General features: G+C 33.0%; 1 protein-coding gene and 1 long non-coding RNA gene across 3 annotated transcripts; both read left to right on the top strand.

The window, feature by feature from the left end:
• Positions 1–477: 477 nt before the first annotated feature.
• On the top strand, positions 478–10323 carry LOC143204153 (gamma-glutamyl hydrolase A). 2 transcript variants are annotated; one of them, XM_076416630.1, is made up of 6 exons: positions 478–610; positions 1619–1787; positions 4419–4469; positions 4523–4625; positions 7321–7669; positions 9834–10323. In XM_076416630.1, exons 1-6 carry the CDS (start codon positions 607–609, stop codon positions 10097–10099), a joined length of 942 nt encoding a protein of 313 aa, XP_076272745.1. In that variant the 5' UTR covers positions 478–606; the 3' UTR covers positions 10100–10323. The 2 variants fall into 2 exon arrangements, with proteins under 2 accessions (XP_076272745.1, XP_076272744.1); XM_076416629.1 differs by lacking the exon at positions 478–610 and having other exon boundaries at positions 1496–1787.
• A 191-nt stretch (positions 10324–10514) lies between these two features.
• On the top strand, positions 10515–12034 carry LOC143204162 (uncharacterized). Its single transcript, XR_013007532.1, has 3 exons — positions 10515–10651; positions 11483–11602; positions 11800–12034. It is a non-coding gene; the product is annotated as an uncharacterized LOC143204162 (long non-coding RNA).
• The last annotated feature ends 1242 nt before the right edge of the window (positions 12035–13276 follow it).

Genomic DNA, 13276 nt, shown 5'->3' with positions numbered 1-13276 from the left:
TTAATATAATTAAAGAGATTTTGAGATTATCCAATATTAAAAATATTGAAACCAATATATCGATATTTGTTAAAAAATCGATAGTATATTGGGCCCACATCCCTAGTACTTCCTAACGTGCGCCATCTGTCGTATTTTTAAGTACCGTCCCCTCTAGAGCCATCTGTCGGTTTATCTGGCTATTGTTATATAATATTTAAGCTTAAAAATATCCAAAATAAAGCCTGGATATGTCGTGGTTAAAGGAATTGTTAAAATTTAATGGTATTTTATAATATTTATATCTCCATTGTAATGGATATTAGGATTGTTTTTATTTAATTACCTAGGAGTCCTTAAAATAGATCCAAATATTTCAGTATCAAAAATATTTGGCTAATGTCTTATATTAGTTTTCGTTGAGATTATAATAATAGAACTTGAAACATTAGATATGAATGATATAATAATTAAATGTATAATCAAATCGCACAAATCAAAAATACATATTATTACAAAGTGTGCAAGTAATTGATTAAAAATACAAAGGTGTTAATCATGACAGTCGGCAAATTAGTTTAATATAATTTCATGTATTGTGTCTTAGGATATTCTAAATAAATAATTATGGGTGAGTAATTTTAGAATATGATATTGTTAAACAAATACCAAGAAATAGCTTTATTTTTCAAATTATAAAGAATTATTGGGAATAGGGATATACCCAGCTTATTCGAATATAATTTATATTGATTTGAAATTCTTCACAAAATGTCAAGTTTCAGTTTCAGTAAGTTTTCGAAGGTTCTTATAGGAATTACAAAAGGATTTTAATGTTAGCGTTTATTTAGCTGGGAGCTGGAATTGACGTTAAAATTCATTGACGCAATTCTTTTATTTTTATTTTTATATAATGAACCTATTTTCAATTACAGTGACCGGGTGCATTTTTAGTTTTCTAAGTAGTGAACCATTGGAAGTCAAGTAGACCATCATACTTAGGTAAATAATCGGTACCGTTGGTTGCATATAATCAGACTTCCTTAAAATAGAATACTGAAACTTTTCTTCGTTGAGAACACTAAATATTGCAAAAATTTGCTTTTAACCTTGCATTTTAAATCTTGTCAGAACTCTAGAACGTTGTTTTTGTATGATAATTATATAAATATCAGGTTTAATGCAAAATAAGATGTGTCTAATAATAATTTATTATATAAAATAGATTATAGTACTTGTTAAAGATATCTCATCGCAGTTTAATCAATGTAATATTAATTGTTATTCTCCTAATTTGATTTTCTGGTCATTATCGCCGGATATTTAAAATAAATATTTAACAACAATCCTATAATAGGTGTAGTAATGTGTAATTAATGATAGTATGAAGTTGTTGATAAACAAAGAACATAAGGGTTTGTGATTTTTTCAGGGGACAAAGTTGACAAAATAATCGAAATGTTCGAGAACTAGTTTTCCGGTTGCTTCTTATTGTTTCGAAGATTATTAGGTGATAACGTCTTTCTCGTTATAAATAAGACGTGATTAAGTGATTTTTCATTATATTTCGTCTATTCAAGCCGATAATAACAGGCTAAGAGGATGTGCCGTTCGGTCATATTGTTTTTGTGTTTTCTAGCTTTGAATGTATCAACAGAAGCGCTAAATGACGGACCCATTGTGGGAATACTGTCACAAGAGACGTATATTATAAACAAATATTTCCCTGATAGAAAATATGATAGTTTTATTCAGGCGTCATACGTCAAGTTCCTAGAAAGTGCTGGTGCCAGGATTATTCCGATATGGTAAGTTCTCACTAAAATGTAAATAATAATCGAACATAGACTTTTAACACAAGAAAACGTTTTAAAATAGAATATGTACATAATAATTGTTGTAATAAAGAAATAAAAATCAGTTTGAAGTCGGTACCGTTTAAACGTTTAATAGATGTAGTCTATCCAAAATAGCAGTGAACTCAAGTCATCTTAATTTATGACGTCAGAATGTCGTAATGTTGCTACATTTAACTTTGCGTTTAGTTTATTTTAGCTGTGATGTATATAATTAACAACATTCTAGCGATGAAGAAAACGTTATAAGATATAATTTATTTTAACATTGTAGTATAACTAAATGCGTATATCATCCGAAGGCTTAAATCACACTTAAACAGCGACAATAGTTTATAGGTTAGTGTTATTTTATTATAATTACATTGAATTATTTCCTAAGCCTCCTACGATATACCCTGGAGGTCTAATTTAAGATTACATTTGTTGAGATTTTACGGTTATTAATTTACGTACTGAGATTAGTTTTAACAAACAGTTTTATTTAATACACCTATCTAAACAGTTGAAGTCTCTATATAAACGAACTAATGAATTAATCTATATACAATAACAAACAACAACAACGTGGTTTCTCTCTTGAGTGACACTTATATATCTGACAACTATATAACTCTAAAGACCCTAGAAACTAGTAACATTTCGTTATTGTACTTAACACAGATTCCTTCTTTTAACTAAAGAACAAATATTTACTTTAACAACGTTATATTTCTTCGTGGGTTATCTTTACACCATTTAAATTTTATAGTCTATTCAAGGTTTTTTTTGTACATACGTCGTAAATTTTAAAACGAATTTACAAATTGCAATAGGCAATTTTTTTTTATTACTCTTCGTGAATCCACAATCTGCCCTATTGGCAATAAGTATTTCTTCTGTCTAAATTATATATACATGGCATGTAGAAAATCACTTCATTAAGCAATCTTCTGTATAAAATATTATCTTAATTAATTAGTCTTATTCTAAAGCTTATTCTAATGTTTATATATGTCCAGTAATCAGATCAGGTGGTGTTAAACGTTTTAGTCTACGCGTCTATTTTAAACTACTTTCGAAGTACTTCACACAAACACGTTGAATTACACTCGTTATAGGTTCTAGAGGAATATCGCGTTGTATCACTTTATTTGAAATATAGTACGGAGCATCAACAATGGCACGCAACACCTTATTTTGGAACCGTTGAATGATGGATATATTAGATTTGCTAGCGGTACCCCATAGTTGAATTCCATATGTCCAAATGGGCTTGAGTATAGACTCATACAGCAATACCTTGTTATCTAATGATAACTTGGATTTGCGCCCAATGAGCCAATACATTTGATATAATTTTAGTCCAAGTTGTTTCCGTTTAGAGAGTATGTGCTTCTTCCAGGTTAGGCGTCGATCTAAATGCATACCAAGATATTTAACATGCTCTGCTTGGGGGAGTTGACGATGATTGATATTCACTGGTGGACATGTTCTTTTACGCAGGGTAAACGTTATATGCGTGGATTTGGATTCATTGGCTTTAATGCGCCATGTCTTCAACCATAATTGTATTTACTCCAGGTGGGTTTGTAGGTTTATTGATGCTGTTACTGAATCTTCATGGGATGCTAAGATTGTATCGTCTGCATATGTTGCCACAGTAGTTATTTTTGTGGTGGGCAGATCAGCCGTATACAGAAGATACAGTACTGGACCCAGTACACTACCTTGCGGAACTCCTGAATATATGGGATTTAATTCGGTATGTTCATCGCCTTGATTTACAATAAAATGTCTGTCAGTCAGATACGATTTTAGTAGCTGATAGTCCGGATGAGGGAGAAGTTTCTTTGGTTTAACCTGCAAGCCCGTATGCCATACTTTGTCAAAAGCCTGAGATATGTCTAGGAAAGCAGCCGAACAATATCTTTTGGCATTTAGGTCAGCGTTTATTTTGTTTACAAGTCTATGCACTTGTTCTATAGTCCCATGCTTATTGCGAAAGCCAAACTGATGTTCTGGAATAATTTTTCTTTTTTCTATTATATAGTTTAGTTTTTTTATGTATAATTTCTCGAAAACTTTCGAGATTATTGGTAATAAACTTATAGGTCGGTAGGAGGTCACATCTTCTGGTATTTTTCCTGGTTTAAGTATCATTAATATTTTAGCTACTTTCCAGATACTAGGGAAGTAATTAATTCGTAGCATAGCATTAAATATAATGTTAATAGTTTTATAGCCTTTTCTGATAGTTCTTTTAAAATTTTGCCAGTAATTAAGTCATAACCAGGAGCTTTTTTAATATTAATCTCTCTCATTATTGTATGTTTAACTTTTTTGACCGTTAATTTCTCGTGCGGTAAATCCATTTGAAATGGCGAATCTAGAAAGCTAGTAATTTTATTTTCGTCATCTTTATGTAGCTGAGACTGGAAAGGTTTAAAAACATTTTTTAAGTGTTTTGAGAAAATGTCGGCCTTCTCTTTGCAATAGGCAATATAATTTACATTGTGATAACTTGAGTTTATTGTTATTTTGGATAGACTATATCATAAACCTTTTGTAAAGGCTACGGGTTTATGCACTTCATTGTTTTAGGATTGGCCAAACGGAGGAGTATTATCGACGCGTGATAAACTACACCAACGGGTATGTATTGTGTAAAGTATGTTTTTCACTGCCAACGGCTATTGTTCTTCTAGAGTAATGTTTCCAGGAGGTGGGACCTACTTTAACGAAACAGGAGGCTATGGTGAAGCTGCTACCCATCTTTATAGAATTGCTTTAGAGCAGAACAATAAAGGCGTACGCTAATTATAACAAATCTGTTGAAAAGTCTCAGGTTTTGATAAAAAATTGCATTATTAAGCATCTGTGATCATATCTATTCCAGCCTCCAGCTTTTTTAATTGAAGATGTTCATTTTCCACCATCATTTTCTGAGGTTTAGGAATGATTAATTGTTTTGTTGCGTTTGGTCTTATTCGTCATGGTCGTAAATTACCACTTTTCAGTTATTTTTTGTATTTTCGTTAAATATTCAACTCGTATTATTGCCCAACCAACCTATTCGACACATTTGGCATCGTCGATCTACTAACTACTCGATAAACTCCGACAAAAACCACTTCAACGACATCGTTTTGACTTGAGTAATATCTTCATATTAGGGATACAATATAAAACCAGCCATTTTACAAAAAACTAACGTCAGCGGAAGGGATATTACCAAAAGTATAACGTCTAGGCTTCCCCGTTGGCCCCAGCATTATTTAACCTCTTTATTTCAGATCTGCCGAGAAAAGAGCATATTAATGTGGCGTTTTACTCTGACGACACTGCTTTATTCACGGTTTCCAGGCTCGAGGTTACCATTCAAGAACGTTTACAGAAGCATCTCGATCATGTGGTCAAGCGGTTCAAATTCTGGAGGTGACAAATCAACCCCCTGAAAACACAGCCCATCATTTTCCGTAAGAAGCGTTACGCCCTGCGCGTCTCGCAATTTAAGATCGATACCGCAATAATTCCGTGGCTGGATAACATCACGTACCTAGGTGTCCTCGAGAATTGCAAACCTGCTATCTCCATGAAGTGTTAATTTGACAAGATGTTAATTGGGTCCGTGCTCCTCTACGGATCTTCAGGTTTCAGGTTTTCTAAAACAAGCTCCTTAGGAGAATCTTAAACGCTCAATAGTTGATAGAAATAATTAAATTCACAGGGAAACTGACATTTCAGAAATGAGGCATCTCATATCTTCAGTCCTTCTCCAGCTGGTGTACATACTGGGAGCTTAGCACCGCGTCACCGCTAATAATCTCCTCTTTTCCAGGCTGAAACCTCATCCGTCGCTGCAACTTTTGCCCCCATACGACAGCACCTAGTCGTGTGCTAACTCCAGTTCGCGAATCTATGGTTGGTTTCACTATCTGCTTTTCGTCGTCTCCTCGTGCCCAGTAACGGTAGCCAGGTTGGCGTGTGCTGCATCTCCAAATTTAATTCCGTAGTAGACCCACAGAGGTCAGTGTATTGGTAAACCCAGAGGCAGTTTCACATAACCTGGTCCAACTTGTCACTCAAGGGCAGGTCTCCGCGACCAGGTATGCGTCATGAACTCCACCGCCTGGATTTAGGCCAGAACAAAAAAAAAAAACGTCTTGGCACGTGCACTACTTTCTTTTTTTTTTAATTAATTAAATCTTAAATTAGTACCTTTTAAGGCGAATTAAAATAAAGCTAATCTACTTGAGCTAAATATAAGAATACACTTATACTCTAAACAAGTTGCTTGCTTCCACGTTGCTGTGATTTAGCAACATTATTTCATATTTTAAGGCGACATCTTGGATAACTTTGCAAATCCATTTGATTTCCATCATCCAAAGAATTGGTAATTAATCGTAGAACTCGTTTTGGGTACGTTAGATTACTAGTTAGATTGATGTCTTAGTCCAACCCTATATTTGCACCCCATAGGTCCAAATTGTCTTTATGATTGATTGATGAACTGGTCTCTTTGATTTTAGGTCAAGATGAGAGTATCTTCCGACTAGCCAGTACAGTTGCTTGACTTTCAGTCTAATCTGCTCTGCTTTTTGTCTGTCATGATGTTTCCAGTTTAATCTACCATCGATATATATTCCGAGGTATTCGGTTGATTCTACTTGGGGAATCGGGCATCCGTCAAGTGATATAATTAGGTTTTTTCCAATCTCCAGCCCATTTGCAGATATCGATGACCGTTACTTGTACTTTTTCTATAGCCTAGATACATGTTTTTTCATAATAACTGCTTTCTGTTTGAAATTATTTACCTAGGGGGAAGAAGAAAGGAGGTGTATTGGTTATATACTACAACTTATATAATAAAAGTGAAGGGAATTAGAAAATACTCGTTGTATCAAGTTTAGTTGGACTACGATTTGTTTAAACAAAGAAAATTTGTTTATTAACCTTAAAATTACGTAAATACTAATCTGCTCACCCTGTTGAAGTGGACGATTTCCACTAATAAATGGGCATTTTAATGAAAACACAGTTAAAATTTAAATCACAATATTCGCATATAAACATAGAAAATCAAAACTGTAATCACGGTAGCTTAGTCTTCATTTTGTTTGTCTCGGTTAGAGAAAATCATAGATTGTGGTGCTCTTAACAAAGGTGTTAGTTATCATATCCCAAGCAATTCTAATTCCATGATGGAGTTGATTACACCGTCACATTAAATCACGTTTTTGAGAAATACACATTTTATTACATCTAACAGGTCAATTGAAGAGTCCCCGGCTTACCATAAAAGCACATTTTTTGTCAAAATTAGTAACCTCATCTCATGTTTTCAGGCGGAATCTTGGATAACTTCGGATAAATAACAATTTAGACTTTTGTTTTCAATAAAGCTACTAATATTACGATACAGTCCCTCACAATTATTATTATTGTTATTATTATTTAACTACTTGACGTACTAAAAGTTTATTGTCGCTAATTTTAGACTTATTATCCTATATGGGGTATCTGTTTGGGGATGCAAGCGTTGATGTACGCGGCATTGAACGGTACCGAAGACATCCGTGTTGATTGTTCGTCTAATAATAGGGTGGAAGCCTTGAACTTTACCCTGGATCAGTCAACTAGCCGATTGTTCGCACAAGCACCAGCGGATATCATGGAAATCTTGCGGAACGAAAAAGTCACTTATAACCAGCACAGGTACTGCCTGACGCAGGAGGTTTTAAGCGATAAAAACATGCTGGACGACTGGCGAATTCTGTCTACAAACCAGGACGAGAATGGCCTCGAATTTATCAGTTCCTTCGAGCATAAAAAGGTCCCCTTCTATGGTATGAGATAACACATCGGATAACAAGTTTTCATCGTGCCCACTATCATCATCATCATCACCATCAGCAATCCATAGTCGGCTTCATCGCTCACTCAGTAGATGTCCCTTTTCGTCAAGTTCATTGTGAGAATATGTTTTGTGTAAATACTAGGTTTAGTAAAAAGAAAATAACTTATTACACAGTTTTGTGAGAGTCCGATTCGGCCATTTTTTTACTCTGTCGAATCTGCTAAATCCATTAAAATAAAACTTCAAAAACACCTATCTAATCTGACAGTTATGATCTTTAAGGGAATACTAATTTCTTTTCGATAGGCTAATAATATAATTTTAAAAGGTTGACTTAAAAGGTCACAAATTTTTTATTCTTCTTAATATTAAATATAACATATAGTCTATTCGAAGTTATTTTGTACATACGCCGGGCGATGAAAATTGTTGACCACGCAGTTTATTCTTCACAGATAGGAACAAAAAGAAGTCATTGGGTGCCAAATCAGAGCTGTACGGCGGATGACCCATCAATTCGATGTTTGGAGTGCTCAAATAGTCTCTTGTGTGAGCCGATGTGTGCGAGCTCGCATTGTCATGATGAAGAACAAACAATCCGGCGTCTCTTGTTGCTTTTCCTTATTTCATCGAAGACTTCTGGCATATAAATGGTTATGTACCAATCAGAATTTACTGCTCTACGATCCTCTAGAGGCACTGTTGCAGTATGACCAGTTTTCCCGAAGAAACAGGCCATTTTCTTTGAAGTGCTTCGTGCGCGAACAACTTTTGTTGGATTTGATTCATCTTGGAACACCCATACAGTCGACTGCTGCTTACTTTCAGGCTCATACGAATATATTGATGATTCGTCACCGATCACGATTTTATAAACGCCTTTCGAAGCACCGCGATTGAATTTCTTAAACATTTCTTTGCACCAATCGACACGAATCTTTTTTGAGCGATTGTCAAATTGTGTGGTACGCAACGCGAACATAACATTCGCACAGCTAAGTGTTCATGTAAAATCGCATATATGCTGGTGCTTAGGGATGCCTCAATCTCACAATAGGTAACTTGACGATCTTGCTTAATCATTTCGCACACAGTATTGATGTTTTCTGGCACAACAGCCGATTTTGGACGACCTTCACGAAACTCGTCGGACAGCGAACTACGACCAGGATTTAATTCACTAAACCAGCGATACACGGTGGTTTTTGATGGAGCTTCATTGCCAAAAGTCAAATTAAGTTGACTGATGCACTCTTGTTGTGTAATTTTTTTGTCGAGAGGAAACTTTGAACTAAATATAAAATAAATAAATAGCGCCCGTGCGACAAAATGTTCTGAGTACATTTATCGTAAAAAATGTCAAACTTTACGATGGAACTTTACGTCAGATAGACTCACATGACAACAGTGTTGCCAATTCCCGAAATATTAATAGTGACCCTCGTAGTAGACCCTCAGATTACGGTGCAGTCGGCAGCCAGTGCTGTACTAGTCATACAATATGACAACTCCCTTTTAAAGAAAACATTACAGGTCCGTACCTTCGTCCGCTAGTTAGTTTTCGAAGGTCTTCGAAATGGCACAGTTTCTCCTCGAATTTCCATGGTACCCCTCTATCGAATTGGTTTTCTCAATTTTAGTGACTCCATATTTCAATAGTACAAGGTTAAGAAATGGAGCTATTGCAATCTGCCTTTGATGGCCGTTTACCTTGAATTGCAACCTTCTCTAGACTACGTTAATTTACAGCAAATTCAGTCTTTCCTACACTTTGAGTTGTGATGTTGGTTTTTCAGAGTTTTAATGTTTCTTACTTGTAATTGTTTACGGCTATGACCTTACAGCTTCAGCTGCGATACTTCCGCCCGAACTACACTAAGAAACGCTTCAAGTAATTGAGGAACGACTGCCAATACAACGTCAACGCGTCTTCTTTTCTTGATAATCAATATAATTTCTATTAATTGAATGAAATCAAAAGACAACAGTCTTATGACCTTCCCGAAACCCTACCCATTGCGCCAGTTTTGATGTTAAAGCCCGTAGAATAAAATGACACATGACATGACATCAAATCATAACATTGCATGCTTATGGCTAATGAAATCAGTTACGAAAACCGGAGAGTAATCACCGACATTTGTATGTTACAGGTATACAGTTTCATCCAGAAAAGAACATGTTCGAATTCGGTAGAACGTCCATTCCCCATTCCGCAAACAGTATCAGGTCGTCCCAGTATTTCGCTAACTATTTCGTGAACGAATGTCGTAAGAATACGAACAAATTTCCAAATGACGAGATCGAGTCCAGCTCGTTGATCTTCAACTTCAATCCAGAATACATAAGAAACCAAAGCAGTATCACCCAAATATATGTATTCTTAAGAAGAGATTTCGAAAATCATCAGCTCATCTAGTCGTTATCAGCTAAGAACTTTATTTATTGAAACCAAACCTAAAAAATCTTATTTTTTATCTATATTATACAATTATAGTTATCTGATTATGATTGATTAGTTGTTAAGTCTATCGCTTCAATTGTGTTCAAACAGTACAAGTTCAAGTATATTCAAAATATTTATATTTTAAAATTATATCTAACTCATTATGATATGTGATATATAAAGTATTTTATATCCTTTGTGATACTTTTTCTTTGTTTCTTTAAGTAGTATTATTGTTTATTAACAAAAAAAAATTTTATTTAAACTAAATATCCTTCACACTATATATCCTGGTTTACCATTGATGAAATTCATATTTTAAATTGGGATTCCCGTAAAAATTCCTCGAAAAGCAGAACACTAATATTGTCTGAGACCAGAGCGATTGCAGTCGATTTCCAACAGTGTTGAGATTTGGTGAAGAAGTCCTGCTACAACAACAATAACATGTTGGTTGAGAAGTATTGAGCATGAATATCGATAATGAATAATATGAAAGAGAATATACCAAGATGGTACAATTAGGTAATGGAAAATAATAATTTTAATATTAAATAAATTAGATGAACAAACACACTTACTAAATCATTTTTTCTTTATGATATATATGAGTTATTTCTTTTGTTCTCTAATTAATCTCATTTTTCTATTGATTACTATAGATAATCCTCTTTAGAAACAAATAATCAATATTAATTATAGTTCTTATACACAGAAAATATATTGTAAGTTGCCTAATACATTCAGCAAAATAACATGCACAATCGTGTGTATCGAGTTACAAATAATATCATATAACAGATATATAATGAAATAAGACATTACGATGTCAAAAATTACTGTTATTAGATAACAATATTTACACGGCAGTGTATTTAAAGTTCAGTTAATATATAACACCAATTTAAAAAATCAAATGTATCAAGTATATCGAGCCAATCACGTCAAGCAACTCAATATTCACCGAAATGTATTTTAAGTTGCCTAGTATCTTCAGCAACATAAGATACACATTGGGGTATATCGAGTTATATAACAATAGTTTGTAAAACACATCAGACGATAAATTCTTGACGTAGAGTTAACAATGTTAGACTTTAAAGACATTTAACTTAATATGTATATATAATATACATATTAATATGTATACTTAATATGGAATATGTTAATTTTATCCTTTTTATATAATATGTTTATACATAACTTATTAATTTTTATTGAATTATAGAAATTGAAATAAAAATTACATCGCTGAAAATCTAAAAATATAATAATTCCATTAAGTCTAAATATTAAACATGACAGTTATAAGTATTGCTTTAGGTAAGATATTTATATATTAGTTACGGGTTTCAGAGAAACGAGTCAGCCGCAGAGTAGATGATGTCAAACAACGTCCAACAACAACTTTATTCGAAATTTTACTGTGAATAGAGATTGTTTCCTGTATAGTACATGATCAGTATTCTTGGCACAGTAAGTATTACAATCCAATAATAATTAATTAGTACTGTAACATCAATTTCATTAAAAACAAAACAGTAATATATTGTCACTATAATAGTGATGTCTCCATTTGTTAAGATAAATTATGTATATAAAATTAAACTTATAAAATGTAAGAAATCTAGTTTGTTTTGCCAATATGTTAATTTTATAATTTCTCATTCTAGACAATGGTGCTGGAATCATTGGGGGCCAGAGTCAGAATCCTTTCAGTAAAACAGAATACTCATCATCATTCCCATCATGAAATCTGAAGTATTGTGGTATATTGAATTAAATTAATTACTATATAATGTTGCTTTGTTAATATGTTGCAATTCGTAATTACATATTATTTATAATTAGTATAATATATAATGTATATATGATGTTAATATATATAAGATATATGTGTTAATAATTCGTATAGTATATTAAGTAATTATTAATTACTATATATTATTATAAGTTATTATATATTTTAATATTATTTTAGTTAATATCCTTATGAGCATTAATTAATAAACCTTTTTAAAAAATATTGTCTTTTTTATTTGTTCTGCCAATGTGTGATATTTTACTGCAATATCTGGAATAATCATTAAAGATAAAATATTCATCCTAACAAATCTAGATTTCACTAAAGGAAAAAAAAATTACCTTCACCAAATTGTCATCATCCTGGCTATCCGGAGAACGAATTAAATACCTATATTGCGCCTAATCACAATCTCGATTCCTTAAGTCGAATTTCTAGGTGAAAATGCGAAACCCGATATTAGAAGGTACGAGATCAAGGAAATAAAATGTTGGATCTTATAAACTGGAATTTAGTTGAATAGATAAATACAAAGGCATTCACCAAACTGACAACATTTATATCAAGTATCAGGAGTAGGACTTAAAGTACCTCATCCATACTTTTATGTTCCTAATCAAAATCCCAAATCTGATTCGTATAATTTGTGTTTTGAAAAAAGCATCATCATCAAATTGGCAAATTCAAGGAAAACGCACTTATATCTAAATTTTTATCAAATTTGCAACCTAAGCACATATAGTCTGTTGTCCGTGTATTTTTATATTGAAAAAATAGTTGAGTACAATATGTGAGACAAACTATAGGGGTAGTAAGATGGAGATTTTGTTAAATTTACCTTCGCCTAATTGTGAAAAATAAGATTTAAGGCACATGGTCGGTTTCATATATTGGATACATTTTTTTAAACGAAAAATTCAAGGAAAACGCACTATATCAAAATTTTTATCAAATTTGCAACCTAGGCACATATAGTCTGTTGTCCGTGTATTTCTTGATTGAAAAAATAGTTGAGTACAATATGTGAGACAAACTATAGGGGTAGTAAGATGGAGATTTTGTTAAATTTACCTTCGCCTAATTGTGAAAAATAAGATTTAAGGCACATGGTCGGTTTCATATATTGGATACATTTTTTTAAACGAAAAATTCAAGGAAAACGCACTATATCAAAATTTTTATCAAATTTGCAACCTAGGCACATATAGTCTGTTGTCCGTGTATTTCTTGATTGAAAAAATAGTTGAGTACAATATGTGAGACAAACTATAGGGGTAGTAAGATGGAGATTTTGTTAAATTTACCTTCGCCTAATTGTGAAAAATAAGATTTAAGGCACATGGTCG

This window comes from Rhynchophorus ferrugineus, unplaced genomic scaffold (assembly GCF_030347505.1).
Source record: "Rhynchophorus ferrugineus isolate W39M unplaced genomic scaffold, kcgeb_rfMv2 rfM10, whole genome shotgun sequence".
Taxonomy (NCBI): Eukaryota; Metazoa; Arthropoda; class Insecta; order Coleoptera; family Curculionidae; genus Rhynchophorus; species Rhynchophorus ferrugineus.
Note: the sequence above shows the minus strand (reverse complement) of the source record. Positions and strands in the feature narration are given on the sequence as shown.

Bases quoted from the DNA above. Each gene is read 5' to 3' on its own strand.
- LOC143204153 (XM_076416629.1), top strand. From the start codon at position 1,582: ATGTGCCGTTCGGTCATATTGTTTTTGTGTTTTCTAGCTTTGAATGTA. The intron at 4,626-7,320 runs GTACGCTAATTA...CGCTAATTTTAG, and splicing joins TAGAGCAGAACAATAAAGGC to ACTTATTATCCTATATGGGG. The intron at 7,670-9,833 runs GTATGAGATAAC...TGTATGTTACAG, and splicing joins TAAAAAGGTCCCCTTCTATG to GTATACAGTTTCATCCAGAA.